The sequence below is a fragment of the Capra hircus genome, chromosome 23 (genome assembly GCF_001704415.2).
Source record: "Capra hircus breed San Clemente chromosome 23, ASM170441v1, whole genome shotgun sequence".
Lineage (NCBI taxonomy): Eukaryota > Metazoa > Chordata > Mammalia > Artiodactyla > Bovidae > Capra > Capra hircus.
The window spans coordinates 13,489,763-13,512,261 of record NC_030830.1 but is presented as its reverse complement, the minus strand read 5'-3'; the positions used below and the strand labels follow the sequence as shown (position 1 = coordinate 13,512,261).

At 41.6% G+C, this 22,499-nt stretch overlaps 1 protein-coding gene across 5 annotated transcripts in view; it reads right to left on the bottom strand.

Moving 5' to 3' along the window:
* The window catches only part of CDKAL1 (CDK5 regulatory subunit associated protein 1 like 1), a 607,581-nt gene that overhangs the window by 12,870 nt on the left and 572,212 nt on the right, over positions 1-22,499 (bottom strand). For all 5 annotated transcript variants that reach the window (XM_018039026.1, XM_018039029.1, XM_018039027.1 and 2 more), the window contains 2 exons: positions 11,993-12,076; positions 8,361-8,525 (listed from right to left, as the gene is read on the bottom strand). In XM_018039026.1, coding sequence (XP_017894515.1) covers positions 8,361-8,525; positions 11,993-12,076 — 249 coding nt within the window. The remainder of the gene's footprint in view (positions 1-8,360; positions 8,526-11,992; positions 12,077-22,499) is intronic.

Below are 22,499 nucleotides of genomic sequence, written 5' to 3'. Positions count from 1 at the left end.
TGTGTTGCAGTGAAGAGCAGGAAATAAACCTTTCCTGTGTTAAGCCTGAGATTTCAGGGTTAATGTGTACTGCAGTATCATAGACTAATACATGCGCTTTACTGTTTTGGGTTGGCCAGAAAGTTCATTCAGGTTTTCCTGTCACATCTTATGAAAAACCCAAATGAGCTGTTTAGTCAACCCAGTGTAATGTGCCGCCGTTGTTGTTTTTGGTCTTTAGTCATATCTGGCTCTTTTTTTGACCCCATGGACTGTAGCCCACCAGGTTCCTCTGTCCATGGCATTTCCCAGGCAAAAATACTGGAGTGGATTGCCATTTCCTTCTCCGCAGGATCTTCCCAAACCAGGGATCAAATCTGTGTCTCCTGCATTGGCAGGTGGATTCTTTACCACTGAGTCACCTGGTAAACCCAATATAATCTGCTACTTCACTTCAAAGCTCAGGGGCCCACTTTTTACAATGAACATTATTATACACTTGCGCCCAACTGCCCACGTCTACTTACAGATGCCCAAAGAAAGCCCAATTCATTCCTGCTCATTCTGTCACTGACTTGTTCCTTTGGCATTGAGAAGAATCTTCTCCTTCACTTGCCTGATTAAGTCCTTCTTATCTTCCAGTCCAGTTCTAATCCCATCAGACCCATGACACCCTCTGCAGGGGAACTGTGTGAATACCCTCATCACACCAGTGTTCTCCACACTGTAAATTCCACCTCACTGATACAGATTCCAGGAAACACGTTCCATCTTCCTATCCTCTCTGTCCTTCTGGTACAAATCTGAGGCCCTGGTTCCACACTCAGATGCAACAGGTCTGAGACACGGATTGTGAAGCAAGCTTTGTCGGGAAGTAGACAGGAGCTCGGGGCTTCTGTCTTGCTGGGGCAAGAGGGACAGAGGCAACATCTCTTACTAGCAGCTTCTATGTGGTTTGGGTCTTATTTCTGGAAAACTTAGCAAAGAGTCTGCTCCGCAGCCCTTCTAATTATTTTGTGAACTGCTCAGTATCCCTTTTTAGACCCCTTACTGTTTAACTGTTTTCTGTCATCTTTAGAGAACCCTGATCCATATATTCGCTGATCCCTCAACTCTACAAAGGTCTCCCGTCTTCTAATTTCTTATGATCTGATGTCATCTCATTTATCACCTTATATATTACAGATTTTGTTCAAAAAGCACCTGCTTCCTTTCCCAACTACACTTCCATCTCCTTAAGGGCAAGGATCACACCTTAGACTCCTGACCCCAAGCAGTGACTGGAATAGTGCTGGACCTACTTTACAGACTGATCGGAGGACCACTTAATTTATCATCCAAATGAGGACCCCTCAAAGAATGAAAAAAGGGCATCACTATGAATTATACCAGGACAGCAGGTGTAAACCAGGACTGTCCCAGACAAACTGAGACGTGATCATACTCGGCACTGCTCACTGATGCCTGAGTAAAAAGCTCAAGACTTTTGCAAGGAAAGGAACATAGTCCAAATGAGAATACCAAAGAGCAGTCTTGGGCACCTTAGATTTGGTGAGAATCACCTATAAAATTTTCATCAGCGGAGCAGTGATGCCACACTGGGTAGCCACTGCACACCCACAGGATCCTTTCTCTCACTCCAGTCCCTCCCAACAAGGGTCACAACAGAACAGCAGTGCTATCAGAACATCCAGACTAAAGTCTCAAAGGCTAAGACCACGCTTATTATTTCTATCTCCAATATGTAGTCCAGTGCTGGGACAGTATGTTCAATAAGTGCTAGGACATATTCTAAGAGGCCAGGCATTACCTGTGGGTTGAACGTGTGAGTCCAGGCTTGGCGGTCTGATCCTTTTCTCTTACCCTGAGCCCCCCCTTGCTCTGGGAGTCTGCCCCCGCCTTTGCCACAAGCCCCTTGCACTTGCTTCCCTGCATGTGGACAAAGGATGCAAAGGACCCAGTCCCACCCTAGGATGCCTCTGTGCACAGCCATGTAAAGGACACTTTTGAGTGTTCTTGCTGCTCTAATCCAGGCTGGAATCATAAGTGGAGGTAACACAGGTAAGAAGGCTCAACACCCAGCACATAGTAGAGGCTCAGTAAATGGCAGCTATTATTATCATCACTGGGGTAGAGTCAGTCCCTTGATGTACGCAGTTCCCTTCACCATGCCCTGGCCACAAGCCTCAAGAGGGGAAATATCATGAGTGATCACACAGTTAGTGATACAAGTGAAACGAAAGCTAGTGGTTTAGCATCAGCTTGCTCTGACCACACTGTGGATGGTACTCAAACTGGTGAGTGGAAGGCACTGCTAACATACTAAAGGCCTTTTGAACTGACATAATCAAATGAGTTAGGCTGTAATCCCCAATAAATTCAGCTCAAGAGCACAGAATAAAAGCTATATATCTAGACTGTGAAACCCAAATACGCCCTAACAGATCTACAAATGAAATTAAGTAGAAGCCGTAAGAACGGAAGAAATGGACTAAATATTAAACGTGCTGCAGCGCTCACTGTGACACCGATTTAACATATGGGCGATGAAGAATTCAATCTTATATGAAGTCAAAAAGGAAAAAAAACAACTAGGAAAAACTGCTTTGGAATTGGAGCCAGTATCTTGGCGGGGTGGGGGAGGTGTGGAAGGGAAAATAGGAAGGAACACACCCTCATTTGCTTCTAACACGGTTAGCTGATCTGTTTGAAATTAGATCTACTTTCAAATGTTTTAACTTAATTATTAAGCCATTTCTTAACCTCATGAATGCAGTTTTCATGCACTTTCAAATCTGGCCCTGAACTAATAGACCCTTTTACTTCAGTGGTTTTGGAAATGAATGTTAGATGGAGAGGAAAGCATTTTAACGATGCCTTTCTAAGGGTCAAAGCTCTGAAAATATAGTATAGTTTGTACATAAAACTCAGTACACCTGAATATCCTGCTGGCCCTTTGTCTAGTAATGAGGCAAACCACGCCACCCTTTAAAACTCCTGCTTCCTCTCTGCGGGCAGTCGGCTGTGTTGGTGCTGAGCTATCTGACCGCTCAAGTGAATACATTATTAGGATCAAAGTCCCGGTAGATGAGAAACAGGTGACAGCCCAGGACCCTGGGGCAGCCTTCCCTTCCCTTGTGAGAAACAGGGCAGGTCCTGGTCTCCATTCTAGAATATTCTTCTTTAAAAGGCAGTGTAAGGAATAAGAGAAAGAAACGCCTGGCAGTAAGAACAGTCAGTGATATAAGACTGTTATGAGTCTCTCTCTGTGAATTTGTCATTCTCACTGTGTGGAGGAACCCTTAAATTGATCTGTATGAAATCCATGGCTGATGAGCACAACGTTTGCAATGATACACGACTGTGCAATTTTTACCTTCATTGCCTAAAGTAAAATGATGCTCTAGCATGTGTTGCAAATTATAATGATAATTATTATTAATTATCAGTGACCAACATTTACTGTAACAGGAGCTGACATTGATTGATTGCTGAGTCATTTCTACGGAAATCCTATGAAGTGGGTACTACTGTTATTCCCCAGTTCCAGAGGCAAGAACTAAGTTGGAAAGAGGCTGAATAAGTGTCCCAAGCTCTGTTTCTTATGGTAACTCAGGGATTCAAATGCAGATGATCAGAATCCAGAATCCATGTTATTTGCTATACTGTGTTGGATGGTGAAGACCAATGGAAGCAGTGTACCGCTCAGAGCAGTAAAGACACTAAAATAAGAGCCATTAAATCACTGATTTTTAAAGGAATACTTACTGCATCCCTTTATCAAATATTAACGTACATACTATGCAGTGGGTACGTTGTCCACATTATCTAATTTAACCTTCTGCAAATCACTCATCTCCATTTACAGATGGAGAGACTTGACTGAAGAAGGTGTGCTGTACAACACTGTAGGAACTGTGGTCTCAACCCCCACCTGCCAGACTCCAAGTCCCAAGCTCTTTTCAGAGAGCCACCCTGCCTCTTCTTTCTTTAAAGTGATTCTTTACAAATAAGAAGAAACCTAAAAAGAGGAACACTTTGGAATAAAACTGCTTACTTCTAAGTTTAGAATTAGGAGAGAATCTTCTTTTCTCTCTTTTGCAAGGCACAAAATAGCTCTGACTTCTTGAGTATGGATCTAAGAGATGGGAGGATTCAAATGGTGTATAACAGGGCCCACAGAAGGAGAAGAAACATTAGCCGTGAACCTGGTTCGTCTTTATCAAGCAGCAGCAGCGGTCCCATTCCCTGGTATTCCTAAGGCAGACTCACAGCTCAAACACCTCTTAGAATAAGGGGAGGACGGTTAACACTGTCCATTTTCTCATCCTTTTTTTTCTCTCTTTTTGTACCTAGTGTAAGCTCACTCTGGTATATTAAAAATCTGGTATTACTACATTAAAATAGTAAAACTCCTTTTACAAATATCAAACACTGCTCCACCACTTGAGCATCATTTTCTTGGAAGAGTAGGTCTTGAATTTCAGCGTGCATCTGTATTATCTAGACAGCCTTTGAAGAAACAGAGGACGAGGTCCCTCTCCTAGAGTTTCTATTCAGTTTTGGGTTGGGGCCCATGCATTTCCCTTATAACAAGTTCCCATATACTGCTGATGCTGCCAATCTGGGGACCACATTTGAGAATCACTATCATAGAAGTGAAGTTGAAGTCGCTTAGTCATGTCCGACTCTTTGCGACCCCATCAACTGTAGCCTACCAGGCTTCTCCGTCCATGGGATTTTCCAAGCAAGAGTACTCGAGTGGGTTGGCATTTCCTTCTCCAACTATCGTAGAACATCTATGAAGATGTACACGTCCTCTGCTTTCTCCCATCTCTTCTTCATCCTAAGAACAAAGCTGCCTGACAGCGTCCACAGAAAAATGCACAATCTGTCCCTTATGTTTTTACCCCTTTGAACCCTACAGTGCTTTCCATAGGATAACTATTACATAGCTTTTTTTTTCTGAAATTAATTATCCTTAAGGAATACTTATTCAAAAATGTTCCCTATTTGGTTAGAGGCGGCATTTTTGGCTCCCATCTTCTCTACAAATAATCAGACAAATTTTGTCTCTCTACCCTATTCTCTTTTTCCTCTATTCTTCTAACCAAACTGAAAAGAGGAATAGCAATAACCATTTAAAAATGTTACTGTTACTACATGCTGTTTTTATTAGGATATAATTTCTTAGAGGACAGTTACCTTTTGACTCTACAGAAGCTTTTCTTTTCTACCATGCTATGGGTATTTACATAACTATCATTATTTGAAAATAACTAGGCCTTATTTCTATTAATATTTACAGAATTCAAAGTCCTGCCACAGGGGAGGCATTCAACCCGTTTTTGTCAGATGAAATATTTCAAACACAGAGTCTTAGAGACAGCTGAGGTCCAGAGAACCTAAGTGATGTACAGAAGGTCAGAGTCTATCGCCACAGAGGCCAGAATCCTATGATCCAATCTCGTAACTCCCACCCGGCCTGTGCTTACCTCTCCCAGTTTTATCAGAAGTCAGTGGTTTTGCCTAAAGTGAGACAAAATAAGTCCAAAGTAGCATAGGGCTTCCCTGGTGGCTCAGAGGTTAAAGTGTCTGCCTCCAATGCGGGAGACCCCAGTTCGATCCCTGGATCGGGAAGATCCCCTGGAGAAGGAAATGGTAACCCACTCCAGTATTCTTGCCTGGAGAATCCCATGGATGGAGAAGGCTAGTAGGCTACAGTCCATGGGGTCACAAACAGTAGGACACGACTGAGTGACTTCACCTTAAAGAATAATCATAATATTCTCAATTAAGGAAACATTTTACTATGGGAAACACTTTTTTTTTTTTTACAGTATTTTGCTTTAGATGCTTTGGCTTTTCTAGATTTCTTTATAATATGTGGAGGAGGAAGCATTTACTGTAGAAAAACTCAGGAAAAGCCAAGAAAATTTAAGATAGAAATTCTGATGGGATTAGTTTCTTTGGCACCGAATAGATAACCGTATCAGAGAAATCCACCGCTGCCCCTGCCCCCACCATTGGATGTGCACTGCATAATCACAGCTAAATAATTAACAACCAGAGGTCATCTTCGGAGTCTGCTGTTTCTAAAGCAGCTAGATTTAGAGGAAAGGGGAGATAACCACTTAGTAATGACTCACTATGTCCCAAGCCTGGTTTTAGGTGGTTTACATACACTATCAAATGCTTTCCTTTCAACAACCCCATGAAAGAAATGATTATCCCCATTTAACAGACTAAACCAAAGCTCAGAGGAGTAAATTGACAAGTTGAGATGCAAACTCAGGTCTATCTGACCCCAGGGTCACATTTCATCCACAGAGTGAAGCTCATTTTTTCACTGAAGAGTTCCAGCACCTTTATCAGAGCTCAAAGAGCTCAAAGTGTCTGAGGCAGGATTATAACCTCTATCGCCTTCCTCTAAATCCTATAAAAATGGAAGCTGTTCTCCTGTTTAATCTATTTTGGTTCATATCATCAGCAAAAACATTTGTAACACCAGGACAAATGCTTTCTTGAAGGAGGCTTTTTGACCCCACGTTTGGCATATCTTTAGAAGCAGACAAATAATGAAGCGGAAAGCTCTGTTCATTAATTTACATGAAGTCACAAATGGTGATAAAGGGCTGCTGGATGTTCCCCTTAATGTAAATGCACAAATCAATATTCTGAACCCTTTGGCCTCATGCCTCAGATCAACCTATATTTCCTAGAGGGGCAGAAAGGCCAGCAGTCAAATGACCTTTATCCACATCTCACCTAGGACTTTAGGGTCAACCCAGCCCAGAGGAGGGCTGGTCGGGGAGCTGATGACACCATTTCCCAGGCTGGAGAGAGGCAGAGGAGAATAGAAAAGGCTGGCCTGTGGAGTTTAAACGGGGCTGCCCTCTTAGAAAGTAACATTACAGTGAAGGAACCAGTGAAAAGGCGCTGCTTTTCCTCATCTGTATATGATTATAATGTGATGTTTTAAAATACCAGCCATTTTGATAGGCATACATGAAGGAATTAAATCAGGCAGGGTCTTTGAAATAACCGTTTGCCCACTGCTGCTATTTGCCATAAAATCCTTTTCACTGTGGCAATTTAAAATCAACCTTGTAAAACATACCATGAGGAAAACCAGATTTTTTTTTTTTTTTTAAGTCACTTGCTTGAAAAATTTCTGAAGTACTACCTAACATATCAAAAGCAATATAAGTCAAATGCTGGATGTCATTGCTCCTTCCCGGTCATCCATCCAAACCCCCAAGTATGATGTATGATTTTTTTCCTAAACAACAGAAAACATTAATTTCTATGCTTATATGGTTATCAAGTTGGAGAGTTCCCTCCTGGTCAAGTAGGCTGACACACTTGGCAGGGTCATATCAGTCAGACGGCTATGCCCACAGAGTCTTCACATGTCCTTGTCAAGCTCGTGAGAAGTGTCATTCACTTTCCGATTTCAGAGACTGTCATCACAATAGGTGAGAATATAGATAATAAGACCCTCTTTGTCACTATTCCTAACATTTAATTAACATGGCTTTGCCATTTCTCTGGGGCGGGGGGTGGGGTGGGAGATGATACATCTACTAAAACAAATCTGGAGTTATACAGCCAAATAAATATCACTCATCATTTTTCTGAATGTTAAGTCAGTGCTCTACTTTTTATTTTTTTTTGGAGCACTTAACAATTGTGTTGAAGAAAGGACATCAAATGATGCTTAGAAATGTGATACACATTTTCATTTCACACTCCATCAGCTTTTACAGCTGTAGCTCAATGAAATGTAGGAGAGAGCCTGGCAAACAGCCATATTTACCAAGGTATAAAATAGGGGTCAGGTTACTTTTTTATAGAAAGAAAAAAAAAATGTTTAATTTTCACTCCACATGACTAAAGCAGATACTCAGCTAAAACCCTTGAGAAAGGCACCATAACCACATCCACTGACATGGTTTACTGCCTGTTTAACTGTAGGTAGGTTTTTTTTTTTTTTTTTTTAAACTGTATTATAACCATCTTCACACAGCACAAAAATGACCCTTTTCTTACCTGCTTCCACTCAGGACTGACACAGAAACATACTGGATCAGATCATCTTTGGTGTTAAATCTTCCACCTGGAAATAATGGCTTCTGCCCTCTGCCTCTAGCCTAGAAGCAGAAAGAGCTTCTTCCCTCCACAGGCAGAGAAGCAAAGCTACAGGCATCAGCAAAAACGCATCTTTCTAATTCGAATTTCAATCTGTCAGAAAGGATTAAAGCCTCATGCATATATAAAAAGGGAACTGTACAAGATAACAGAAACATGGTTGGAAATCACTGAGCTCCCATAGCTGCCTTTTTACCAGCTGGGCAGAGAGGAAGGCCGCTTTTACCCACCTCTGTTAAACCCGAGACTTCTCCTCTTGCTAATGGTTTGCTGATGGATGGCGTGTATACTTTGGCGTCCGAAACTGGCTGCCCCTTCATAAAATGTTTTCCTGATTCATAAATGTCCACTTCGACCATTTTCCCCATGAATATGGGGTTCTTTGGCACTAAAACCTGAAAAAAAATGACAGAAGACTTAATTTTTAAAAATGAAATTTTATCTTAGAACAGTTTGAGGTTTACAGAATTATTGTTAACATAGCACAGAGAGCTCACACACCCCAGGTGCAATTTCCCTCTCGTTAACATCTAACGTTGGTATGATACATTTGTCACAATTAATAAGCCAATATTGATGCACTGTTGTTGTTCAGTCACTAAGTTGTGTCTGACTCTTTGTGAACCCATGGAATGCAGCATGCCAGGCTTCCCTGACCGTCACGATCTCCCACAGCTTGCTCAAATGCATGTCCATTGAGTCAGTGATGCCATCCACCCATCTCATCCTCTGTCGTCCCCTTCTCCTCCTGCCCTCAATCTTTCCCAGCTTTGGGGTCTTTTCCAATGAGTTGGCTCTTCGCATGAGGTGGACAAAGTATTGATGTATTACTATGAACTAAAGTCTATAATTTATTCAAATTTCCTCACTTGTCTCTTAATGTCCTTTTTCTCTTCGGGGATCCCATCTTAAGCGGGCTCTATCTTCCAGATGCTCAAAAATCTGGGTATCTAGCACAGGGAGGGCATTTCTAGGAGGGGTGGGGCCGCAGACAGTGCTCACTCCTCGCAGGATGCCTATGGTCCTAAGGCACGTGGAAGGCACAGCCAGTTACTTTTGAACAGGCCTTTGATATCCTGCTCTCGGCTGTCCCAGGCAATGAAGAAAACTGAGACAACACCGACGAAACCCTCATACATTTGGAACCTTGCATGTTCACTGTCAGAGTCATGATTTAAGCAGCCACTTTAAATTAAGGCCTGAATATTTGGCTGCATGTGTGTGTGTGTGTGTGTGTGTGCACATGCCTGTTGTTTTGGGGGAAGAAGAAGAACATTTCACAGCCCCTTTTTCCATAGTTCAAACCTTGGTGTTTGGAGCTAAATGACTTCTTTAACTGATGGTTTCCATCGTTTCTTTCACTCTGTTATAAAGTGCATGTTATTTGCTAGCTCTGCATCCACGCAGAACCAGCTCCTCTGAAGGGTACTTTGGCTGGCTCACAGGAAACTGTCAGATGGTCTCTTTCCACTAAGATTACAGATCAAGGTACGTGTTTACTTCCAGCAAATGTTTCTCTTCTTCTGGGACCTACGGGTAGCCCGTATGTATTCTGTTCTCCCTCACACTTCTATTTCAGAACTGGCGCTACCTGCCAATCTTTTCAAGTCAGAATCCAAAATAAACAGCCTAATTCTGATCCAGCAGTCTACTCTGATATCTACATACAATCTTCACTTCTGGAGGTCATCTTTTGTAGAAAAATAATTCCTATGAAATCTTCAATAGGCTTGGTTGAAGAGACCAAAAAAAAAAAAAAGTCAGATGAGAGCCAGAAATTCCACAGCCAGTTTCTCCGAGAGGCTAAATTGGATCTTGGTGTTTCTGAGTTTGATTTTCTATGACCATTGAGTACACTGCTTCATCAAAGTATAGGAAAAAGGTCACCTGGGTGGTGGATTACTCATGGCAAGCAAATGAACTAAGAGAGCCTTAGTGTCAAGATATGAAAGCCCTTTTAAATCAGTTTTTATAAAACAAGAAAATCTCTAGAGTAAACTGTCCCTGGGAGATCTGGTAGTATTCTGGGGGAAAATAACTCTCCTTGATCTGCTGCCTTGATCTGAATGAAGAGCTCAGTGTTTTTTGCCCCTCCGGTTTTAATAATTGGAAAAAGCTCCACTGCTTTAAACTGGAGGAAACAGCTAATGAGGCATGCCATCGCCTTTAAAATAAAGGGGAAAAAAAGTTCCCTGCTGAGGCAAAAACCCAGATGGCAAGAGAAAGAAGAGGAAAGAGGCTACCAAAATATAATCCAGCTCCTCCAGAGAGCTGCGCAGAAGGCTGGCCTGAAGGGAAGAGGGTTCTCTGGAGTCAATTACGGAGATGGAGAATGGGGAAGGCTCAGCTTCAACACGGAGGACTGGGATCAGTCCTCAACTGGCTGGCTCAGAAGGGAAAGAATCTGACTGCAATGCAGGAGACCCTGGTTCAATCCCTGGGTCGGGAAGGCCCTCTGGAGGAGAAATGGCAACCCATTCCAGCATCCTTGCCTGGAGAATTCCATGGGCAGAGGAGCCTGGCGGGCTACAGTTCATGGGGTCGCAAAGAGTCAGACACAACTTACCAACTAAACAACCACCACCACCTCAACTGTAGTCTCTGCTGCTGCTGCTGCTGCTAAGTTGCTTCAGTTGTGTCCGACTCTGTGTGATCCCATAGACGGGGGCCCACTGTCTCTGGGATTCTCCAGGCAAGAACACTGGAGTGGGTTGCCATTTCCTGCTCCAATGCATGAAAGTGAAAAGCGAAAGTGAAGTCGCTCAGTCGTGCCCAACTCTTAGCGACCCCATGGACTGCAGCCTACCAGGCTCCTCTGTCCATGGGATTTTCCAGGCAAGAGTACTGGAGTGGGGTGCCGTTGCCTTCTCCAACTGTAGTCTCTACTGGGGCCTAAACAGGGCATGTTCAGCCTGGGCCTTGTAAAGCTCTCCCCTGTTCCCTGAGGACCCAGTGCCTGGCGTGAGATGAGTTCACATGGGACACCCATGCTCAAGCCCCCTCCCACTCCTGCTTCCCTGCTTCTAACACAGAAGGTTAGCCTTCTAACACAGAAGGTCAGCTTCCCTTGCCAATGGCCCCTGAAGGAGGTACTGTCTGCTTTAGTCACTTTTGAATTGCTTTACCCCTTGGGGAAGTGTAATCCCAAACACTGAACTAGAAGTCTGGCTGCTGGTGCAGCAAAGCACACTGCCTTAGATGGGCAGGGACTGGGGAGCCCCTTCAGGTGTGCCTCGAAGAAAACTCTCCAAGTGAAGCTAGTGTGATCCTCACTCTAGTCTCCAAAGTTGTTCACACAATGTGAGCTGAGTCCAAGGAACACACTCTTTTCCTTTTGCCTCCAAGTGCTTTTCATTATGATGGAAGTTTAAATAAAAAAAAGGCAATACAAAAAAATAAAACCCTGAAACTAAAAAAGCCAACCAACAGACAAACAACCAAAAGCCTGTTAGAGCGCTGAGACAGGGAGAGGAAGTCCCCGCCCTTCCAGGCTGATGTCGCCAGAGCAGACATCCTTCCTGTCCCCTGGACAGAACTTTTCCCTCCACGGTGCCAGGCTGTGGGAGGCTGGGGCGGTCAGAACTGCCGGTTTCAAACTCCCCAACGCCAGAGGCTGCTCCCATCAGAGATGAATGAGGACTAAAACAGAGTTACTCCTTTGGATAGAATGTTTTATAGATTAAGCCACAAAGATAAGCCCCACGTTAGCTTGGCTGGCTTGATTCTATAAAATAGCCTTCCTGCCACAAGATGCTATCAATATCAATCTCGGCTACTTTAAGTCTCTTTTGCTTAAATTGATTTACTTTCAGAATTCTTTCTCATTTTGGGGAAATCCTGAGAGTGTGGGAGTGTCTCTTACCTGCTCGTAGAATCGATTGTGCGCAACATAAAACTTGGAATCAAAAGATTCTTCGGTGACTAACACTTGTTGTCTCTGACCAATCTGCAGAAAGAGGGGAGAAAAAAAATAGGAGCCATCAGGCAAATGTCTGAGAATCCAAAATAAATGCCAACCCAGAGTTATGGACCAGCAAGTCATGTCTTTTTAAATTGTTTTTTAAGATTTTTTTTAAAAATGTGGACCATTTTTAAAGTCTTTGTTGAATTTATTACAATATTGCTTCTATTTTATGTGTTGGTTTTCTGGCTGTGAGGGATGTGGGATCTCAGCTCCTCGACCAGGGATGGAACTCACACCCCAAGCACTGGAAAACGACGTCCTAACCGCTGGACCACTGGGGAAGTCCCACGCTGGGTCTTCTTGAATTTAAAGTAAATCTAGATTGCTAGCTACTTAACAGCCAATACAGAATCATGGATGCAAATTTCCAGAAAGGCATTATTATTTATGTAGTAATATAAAATTTGGGTAGAAAAAATCTTATTGTCTTAGAGAACTATGAAGCAAAACTTGATCTTATGTCTTCCTTCAACAGAAGTTAGATAATTAAGGCTTCTGAGACACACAAAAATCTTCTAAATATCACTTTGTTTCTTGAAACAAAGTTGCAAAACAAGCCAGAACAAGCTGCTTCTAATCCAAATTCATGAAAATATTTTGGCAATATGAGAGACTGGTAATAAACATTAATTTGAGTTATGAGGGATGTAACACTAAAGAAAACACCTCAAAAACTAGTCATTAAGTCTCTGCACCTAAACATTTCATACGCTGCATGCAATTCTGAAATTATTGATTAATTCAGTTATTTGCTTAATATATACATTTTCTCTCTCATGGGCAACTGTCTCTTTTTTTTTGCTGCAGCTGTGACTGCATATTCATTTTATTTTTTTAAGAGACTATTCTCTACAGGATCTGTATTTATGATTTAAGCATGAATTTTTAATAACCAAGAAGTTAAATTAGCCAAAACGTTGGTTAAAGCAATGTGACCATTCTAAATTATTCTACCATTTCCAAGTTTATTCCACTGTGAAATGCAACATTTAAAGTATCCGTTATGTGTTTTTTTTAAACAAGGTTGTCAAAATGGCTGATGTAGCAAACCAGCTATATTAGATGATTATGCCTAGAATCATTCTTGCCATTGCTCCTTGATAAATGCAACCCTCCATGTTAAAGTACACTGGCAAGATTTTTTTTGAACAAAATCCCTTTTCTCATATGCAGGGACTTGTCACCATGTTCAGGCAGTTACCACTTAGGAAACATAAACACAGCTGCACTAAATAGACCACCTAACAATTAAAAAGAAAAACCTGAAAACACCAAGCTCCTCTCTCCATTATACAATGCCAACACCTAAATATGCTATAATTTGCTCTTTTTTTTTTTTAACTCTATCATTCAAATATAGCCACTTAGTAAGGTCTGCAAGATGACACATCACAGACTGAGGCAGTTCACTCCTTGAAAACCAGTGAAAGTTCCTACAACATTAATCTCTTTTAAAAATCAAGTTACAACAAAAGGAAGTTCTCCTAACTTCTACTTTGAGCTTTAATGGCCCTGTTTATTTAAAAAAAAAAACAAAAACCAACTGATGAATACTGGGTTTCACTGAAGTATATTCTTCTGGAAGGAAACTTAGAATGTTTGCACACATTTCACAGTGTGAGTTGCTTATAACAGGATAAGTATCTGTCAATGGTTCTTAAGGAAATCTGCAATTACACTTCATCTAACATTAAGTTTTCAGGAAATTAACAACAATACGAGACTGCAGAGCCACCAAAAATGAATGCTGAGACTTTCCTCTTGTTAGAATGAATGTGGATGGTTGCAGTTAGCACTTTGGGGGTTATTCCATTTTATCTGGAGAGACTAACCATGGCAGTAATTCACACACATAGAATTAGAAAAACTTGCTATGTTTATACAGCACAGGGCAGGGCATTTGATCAACCATCAGAGAACAATTTGTATGGAGTATTTAACTATTTGCCAATGGGATTCAGGAAAATTGCAATGGGCAGTCATTTCTAGTGGCAAACACCTCTCCAGTCACCCTTTTGGTCCCTTCAGCCATTGATTTTGTCTCATTGGCTCTTTAAGTTCCCCAGAAACTACTGAGCAAAAATGAGCATGAGCAACCTAGGACTTTGACCAAAAATTGATGCCATCTATCCCCACCCCTTGAAACCGCTCTCCACGCCACAAAAAAATAAATTATAAATGTTCTAATGCAGTATTTTTTAAAGAATGAACTGAACATCAAATATGACTTTTAAGAGAATCAACTGTTTCAAATAACCTTAAAAACAACAAAGTTAAGGAAGTGTGTAGAGGGGAGATTGAGCTGCAATTCTGGAAGAGGTAACATTGCCTTGGTGACAACAAGGAAACTTACAGACAGGCCAAATGTGTAAGTCTCAAATCTTTTTTTAAATGAGTCATCTCCCTATTTTCCAACTGCTTTCTCCCCAACCCTACATGACAACTCTGTGTAGTTAAAGATCACATAACAAGATTTAGGGTGTAGTCAGTTGCTCAATTGTGTCCAGCTCTTTGCGACCCAAAGGACTGAGGCCTGGCAAGTTCCTCTGTCCATGGGATTTCCCAGGCAAGAATAATGAAGTGGTTGCCATTTCCTTCTCCAGGGCGTCTTCCCAACCCAGGGATCGAACCCAGGTCTCCTACACTGCGGGTGGATTCTTTATTGCCTGAGCTACCAGGGTACTAGATTTAGGGTAATCATCCTAATTCGACTTAGAATGCCTCTACTGCCCAGCAAGGTAGTCTTGGTCTCAGAGGAAGAAGCAGGGCTTCAGGAGCATAAGAGCAAGGCTATAGATACCCTTAAGTCCCTAGGACTAACATCACCCAGCTCTCAAACATACTAAAGGCAGAGGGATCCCCCAGGAGAAGGATCAGCCTGTCTTACAGAAGGATAGGCCTACACGGAATCTTCTCTGAGGTTCTGCAGCATCTACTCTCTGCTGACGTTCTGAGATTCTGTGAGAAGGAGGCGTCTTCCATGGCTTCTCACCCTCGCTGACAGAACCTCCCCAGCAACTGGAATCTCTGACAGGAATGCAAGGCTACCTCACTGGCTTTGAGACAAGCCCCTCGAAGAGGAAGTTAACAGAATGACTGCTTGTGTAATTTTAAAAATGAACAAACTCCTGAGTTCACAGAATATATATACAGGTATACACACAGCCCACAGAGAGAGAAAGAGAATACAAAGGAGGTGAAAAGACTGGTTTCAATGTCCTCTGTGACTGGTAGCACAACTTGGCTACTCAGCAGGAAGGATTAAGACTCAAGTAGAACTATAAACCCACAGAAGGATCCAGAGGGTGACTCCCAGATAACTGGAACTTCCAAGGACAGGATGGAAGGGAAAAGTGATGGAGGGAGAAGGAAGGGTCAGAAGCAGGAACACACAGTTCCAGCAGAACCCTGGGGAGAGGAAGAAGGGTTATTCAAAGACACCAAATGCCACATGTTTGACTGGAGAGTGGGGCGAGGACACAGGTCTGAGAAGATTATTTTTAAGGTAAAAGAAATTTGGCTACATTTTGGGCCTTTGATTTCCTCACAGGAAAAAAAATGAGAGTTTGGTAGAAGTGATACTGGAGGGGAGAGGCGAGCAGACTGAAGAGGAAGTGAATTCTGATTTTTAGAGGACCTCTCAGTTCCAAAATTCTAAGTCATCATTCATGGTAGATTTGATCTGCTGACAAGGTTTCAGATGAAGGAAATTTGTACTCTGAATCCAGGCTGTCCCTTTTCTCCCAGTCAGTGTGTGCTTAGAGCCCTCTGCAAACTATAGCCACTTTCTTATTGCCCTGAAAGGAACAACTTGATTTTAATACCCACCAAAGAAACATTGACAAAGTCTCTCATAAAGCTATCCAGTGACCTGCACCTGAAGAATCCTGTTAAAATCTTCCCAACAAAGTCCTTTTTAAATTAATCTCTTTGCCTTTTGATTTGCTTTACAGGTATATAATCCATAGCCAATTTATAAAAATGCTTCTTTAATTTCTAAAGCATTTTAGAGTTTAAGAAGTTCGATTGGGAATAGAGTCTCTCGCACTTTTCACTTTCCATTTACAAAGTCTGACCTTCAGGACATGCATCAGAACTTTTCAGAGTGGTTGTCAGACCTGGCACCTGTTGTAAGCAGACAAATGTACTCTGTAACTTATTCATCAGATGTCAGTGAAGACAATGGCTTTTCCTATGACATGTACAACTTCTTTCAGTCCATGTGAACCTAACTTCAAAATCACATTTTATGAGAAATGAACTGCAGAAATGTTGCAGGGAGGAAGCCAACTCTGACTCCATGTTGGAAACTTTTGTTGACTTGCTTTTTTTTTTGCTTTTATTATTATAATCAATACTCCATGGCTTATTATTATTGACACTCCATGGCTTGCCTGGAGGACCCTGCGCCTCTGCTTGACTGTAAACTAAAGTGCCTTTGTTCAGCTCATGGAGAGAGAGTTTGTCCCTTCCCACCTGTGAACGGAAGAGATTAACACACCCCTTCCAAGGGCTGGCCATTCCCTTGGAGATGTTTGGCAAGACGGAAGACCCTTTCACTTGACTTGCCCACTGCCTCTTCCTCTCTGTTCTGCCTTTGACTTTAGTTCCTCATTGTTTCTTTCTCTCTGATCTATTAAAGAATCTGGCATCCAGACCCCAATAAGATGGTTATTTTGAGGTGCTAGCCTACCATCTTGTTGGTCTGCCAGCTCCCCGATTAAAGTCTCTTTCTTGCCTCAACACCTCGTCTCTGGGATTCACTGGAGCCTGTTTTAACAGAAACAGTCCTATGAAACCATCCCTCCGTTTCACAGATGGGGTCACTGAAGGTACAGAACAAGCCCACGGGATCCTGCATGATTGCTAATCTCACAGAGCTGATGGGAACCATGGTCCCTGCTATGAAGGGGGGAGGTGCGGGTTGGGGTAGAACCTTCTAGGCTTTGTTGGAAAGATGTGAAAAAAAAAAAAAAAGCGCTTCTGCTTTTTTTTTTTTTCCCCCAAACACAAAGGCAGAAAATAAAGACTGCATTCCCTTGAATAGACAAAGACGCTCAGAACCTGAAAGGGGCTTAGCAAACTCTGATTTCACAGAGAGGAGACTGAGGTTCAGCAGAATGCACTGATCTGTTCAGTGGCCGAGAGAAGTCTTGGAAGCATCCTTGCTACTTGATGTCGCCTATGTAATTCCTAGCTGCAGAAAACGTACATCATGGCTCTGATTCTGGAGTGTGTGGCTTTTCCTTGAGCAGGGAAACATCTGTGACAAACAAAAAGCAATAAAGCAGTGGCTTTTTTAAATTCAATTTGGGGGCAGATTTCTCAGTCCGTTATATAATCAGCTGGCTGTGTTCTTTGTGTCACATCTATGCTTCAAATTTCCCAAGTGCCTGAAGTGGTGAGAAACATCAGTTCTAACCATATGGGCAGATAACACACAGAAAACACACACTTGCATGAAAAAAGCAGTGGTTTCCAACAGAATTGGGTTGCTGAATGAATGCTCATTCAAGTACATTCTATTTCTCCATGGGTCCTAAAACAAACAACATTCTGCACGGCTATTTCAGGATGTAAAGAGAGAAGCTAAAAAGAACTGCTTCAAGACAGGCAGATAATACTGAAATTTAACAAAGACATTAAGAGTACTTGGGTTTTTACCTTTAACCCAGTAAGAATTGTGACTTGTATAAGTATTCCCTGAACTAGAAGAAGCAGAGTTTCTTTTAAGCCCATAATGTGGCTTTAAAATACAAACTTTATGTAAATTTTACTTTTTTCAACTCCCCCCCTTCTCACTTTTGTTTTACTTAAACAGAAAACCTTACGTGTGGCTTTGAAAAATAATTGCAATTCACTTTCTACTCTTAAAGGGTCAGGTTACAGAGACTTCAATAATTCAATATAACTGCTCAGAGTACCCAAAAACATTCATAAAGGACAGATGTATATTAGACTTGTGTTAGAGAAATATTTATTTCTTGAAAAGAGTTATAAGAAGGTAGAGGAATTATTTTGCTTCCTCTGAGAAGTTTCTAGCAATTAATTTTTCTGTCCAGTTGCCTTAGGTGGAGAAATAGAGATTAAAACACACGTATCAAAAGCTCTCATAATCATTTATTGCACATTTCTAATAAGCCTGAATTTTATCTCTGCTTATCCTATACAATATTTTGACATGCTACCTTTACAGCTAAGTTTTTTTTTTTAATTGTAGATAATAAAATACAATTTTTCTACCTGACTGGTTTCTGAATGCATGACTCTGGGAAATGTCAAATGTCTTTCTTTAGCTCCAGTCAAATTAGTTTTTTTTTCCCCCTAAGCTGCCTGGAACATGTTAAACACAAGGCTGTGACCTTAAACTCTGAAATAATATTTCTAGTGTCTGTGCAAAAGCCTGCCCTCACATACACCTTTAGACTAATTACTGCAGTGTAATGTTGCCAGTGAACCACTGTAATTACACTTGGAGAAAAGTATGGTCTTGTTCTTTCCTAGCTAATGAAAATGATAACCTTTCCATTTTGATTCATCATTCACAACAGGCAGAGCATGCGATGCTGGGTCTCCAGGGTATACAGTAATTTTCCTGACTGTTTATGCACACTTCTGTTTTCTGGCCCTGCTGAAGCTGGAATTAAAGAAGCAGGCACACTTAAGCTAAAAACAGTCAACAGTAATAATAGCAATAACATTAAAATTTAATATCATCCTTAGCCACAACGCCCTTCTGTAACGAAACAGGGCCATGACACAGGAATGTGTGTCAAGATGATGATAGAATAGAAAACGAGTAATGAGCCTCTAAGTCCAGCGTATTGAAAATGCCTGCTATCAGTTTACTGGTCTACTTAAGGATTCCGGAGAGACGATGGAGGACAGTTGACTGTGAAAGGGGCTGGACTTGGATCCGACTCTTAAACAATGATGGGAGATACATTGTTAGATTTTTTTTTTTTTAATACCAGCCTCTGTGTGAAAAAAAAAACATATTCGTTAGCTATTCTTATTATTAGAATTAAGTGTGTTCAAAGGGAAAGAACGCTCCTTTAAGTGTATCCATACCTCTCAAGTGTTTATTTATCTAGTAATTGCCATGAGTATCTTAGTGTCTCTATTATTCCTTCCTCACATTTCACAAATAACCTAAACACACGCAAAAAACAATCTGGCTTGTTGAAAGTCCTTCCTCCCAAAGCAGTGATGAAAGTTACAAAGACCAGACCCAAGGTGGTTCTGCTGAAATCGAATCAGACAATGAAATTTCTTCTAACAATTTTAGTCTTCAGTTGCTGGCTGATTTTCTTCTAGCTATGTGCACATCCCAGTAAGACAAAGGCAACCAAAGGGGTTTCTTCCCAGGTGGAGGCAATTTCATTCCTAACAAAGGCTTTTCTTCTTCTGTTGGTTGATCAGTTCTGTCCAGTCGCTCAGTCGTGTCCGACTCTTTGTGACCCCATGGACTGCAGCACGACAGGCCTGCCTGTCCGTCACCAACTCCTGGAGCTTACCCAAACTCATGTCCATCGTGTTGGTGATGCCATCCAACCATCTTATCCTCTGTTGTCCCCTTTTCCTCCCGCCTTCAATCTTTCCCAGCATCAGGATCTTTTCCAATGAGTCAGGTCTTCATATCAAGTGGCCAAAGTATTGGAGTTAGCCAACAATAATCAGTATAGAAACAGTGCTTTATTGATATAGTAATTCTCAACAGCAAATAATTACATGACAAATGTTGACCTGATTTCTTGGCTGCATTAGAAACCTGTACCTCAGTGCTGACTGAACTTCCAATTTGAAAACCAGTCAAGTTTTATTTATCTGCCTGGAGATTTTTGGTAATCTAGAATATTCTGAGGTATTATCTGCAATGCTTTTATGGAATTATTTTAATTGTGATAAGAACATACAACATGAGATCTGTTCTCTTAACAAACCCCAATAAATTGCCTTTCCTTATCACGTACTTGGCACAAGTACATTACATGTATTTTTTCCCAAACTAGGCAAGCTCTACAATGAAAAAACTCTACATTAAAAACTATCAAAAGTGCTAAAACCAGATGTTGCCAGTAAAATCTATTCATGAGGTCTTATTAATGGGATGACCAAGAGGGGCCAACATGGGATATGTACGTGGAACCCTTTTTTATTAAGATTTAAGTTCTAAGATTGAACAAATTATCTCCATTTGCTTCTGCCTTCCCAATCTTTTCCCATTGGTCCCTATCAACCATTGCTCAGCATGTCTGGACCATTGTTCTTTGATGAGCTTTTCACATAAGTGCGAAGGTGATCATACTTATATCTTAGAACTGTTGAACAGATTACCTCCTTGGAAAGCATCTTTAGAATTTTTGCTTCACTGGTAACACAATAAATAATTCAGATTACAAAAAGAAAGGAAGGTAGGCAGCTGAGTTTTAGAGATTTAATGTTAACATATAACTCATCAAGTTTATCTGTAACTTTAAAATTGGATTTTATCCTGACAGGTGCTTTTAGGCTTGTGGTAAATTAAAGAAGTAATCTGAAAATGCACCACCCAGTACCGTGGCCACCAGCCACAGGTGGCTGTGGAGCACGTGAATGTGGGAAACCCTTAGTGAGATATGCTGGAAAACACACACCAGGACAAAAAGCTCAGCAGATCTCAGAAATTTAACGTAACTGAGAGTGTGCAAACTAACTCATTAATTTTACATTGTTTACAGGTTGAAGTCATTAAAACTGATAAACAGAAACCTCAATTAAATTAGTCAAGAGGCCGGAAGGGGAAGCTTGCTTTGTGCTTTAGGAGGATTGTACCACCCAAGAGTAAAGAAGACTTCCTCTACTTTCCTGGCAAGAACTCAGCCAATGTGAGACTGAAACAACGCAGCCAAAAAAAAAAAAAAGTTACAGTAGTGCTCTGACTCAATTCCTCCAGCGAACTCCTGGCTTCCTGTAGCCTCCTGACTTCTTTTTCCCTTCTTGCAAAGAGTGCTCTTCTCCTTGCTTTGTGGAGACTGGTATGTGGCTCCATAGATGTGGCTTCCCAGGTGGTGCAGCGGCAAAGAATCCACCTGCCAATACAGGAGACCTAGGTTTTGATCCCCTGGGTCAGGAAGAGCTCCTGGAGGAGGAAATGGCAACCCACTCCAGTATTCTTCCCTGGAAATCTCATGGACAGAGGAGTCTGGAGGGCTACAGTCACAAAGAGTTGGACACAACTGAGTGACTAAGTACCCACCCATGCACCAAGGTGGTGGGCACCAAACTTGCAATTCTTTGTTGATCTGTAATAAATCTTTTTTTTTTTTTTTTTGAGAAACAAGTGGCAGCCTTATTTGTCGTATGGCAACAAAATAAAACATTTTTATGTGATCTTTAAAAATTTAACAGAAATTCCCCCTTTCACTATTTTAAGGACCAGGTTGATTAATTTTCTCTTTAACTCACCCCAAACACCCTTATTTGGACTAATTATGTAAACGCAATGCTTTAATTTTAAGAAAGAATACCTGCTGCTGCTGCTGCTAAGTCGCTTCAGTCGTGTCCGACTCTGTGCGACCCCATAAACGGCAGCCCACCAGGCTCCCCCGTCCCTGGGATTCTCCAGGCAAGAAAACGAGTGGGTTGCCATTTCCTTCTCCTACATATCTATAAATTGTTAAAGGCAGAGATTTCAAACTATTAAATTTCTCTTTTTGACCTTTAAATGAATCTTGTTTCCATTTTTTTCTGGTCAACCCTAGCCTCTCCAAAAGCCTAAGGCATGATCAATTTGCTTGTTGTTTTCCAGGTAATCTGGGCAACCAAAGAAAGGCTGTCTAAAATTTCCAATCTGTCATTTCCCATTCTGTGTGGCTGCAAGAACAACCATATAAAAAACAATGATGTGTGGCAGAAATAGACCTTTCTCAAATTCATTTTTTAAAAAGCCAAAATGAACATCCAAAATACCTACCACCTTTGGTAAGATCAATCTTTTGTTAGCAACCCTATTACCAAAGAACTCAGCATAGATGTGAGCAATAAATAACACGTGCAGCGCACCCACCATCTTTCAACCATTTGCCAGTCAGGATGGAGGCAGAGGAAGCAGAAAGGATTAAGCAGAAATCAAAGACAGCCAAGCTCTAATGGTGTCTAATTAACATAACAAAAGGCACAGCTCCAATCTTTCAGCAGTGGGCAATACATCTCATTAAAGAAGACTGAATAACAATTATTCTCTCCTGCTCCCTCCCAGCCCCACCCACCTCCGTGCTTCTTGGCTTAGCTCAGGGAGACCCTGAGAGCTGGGCTTGAGAGCTTCTGCCTTCTCCATCAGGCATTATGGCTGCAGGCAAAGAGGCCACTTTTATTGCTGGGCACCTGCATCTCAATGTTTTATTCTGCTTTCCTCTTTGGCTGT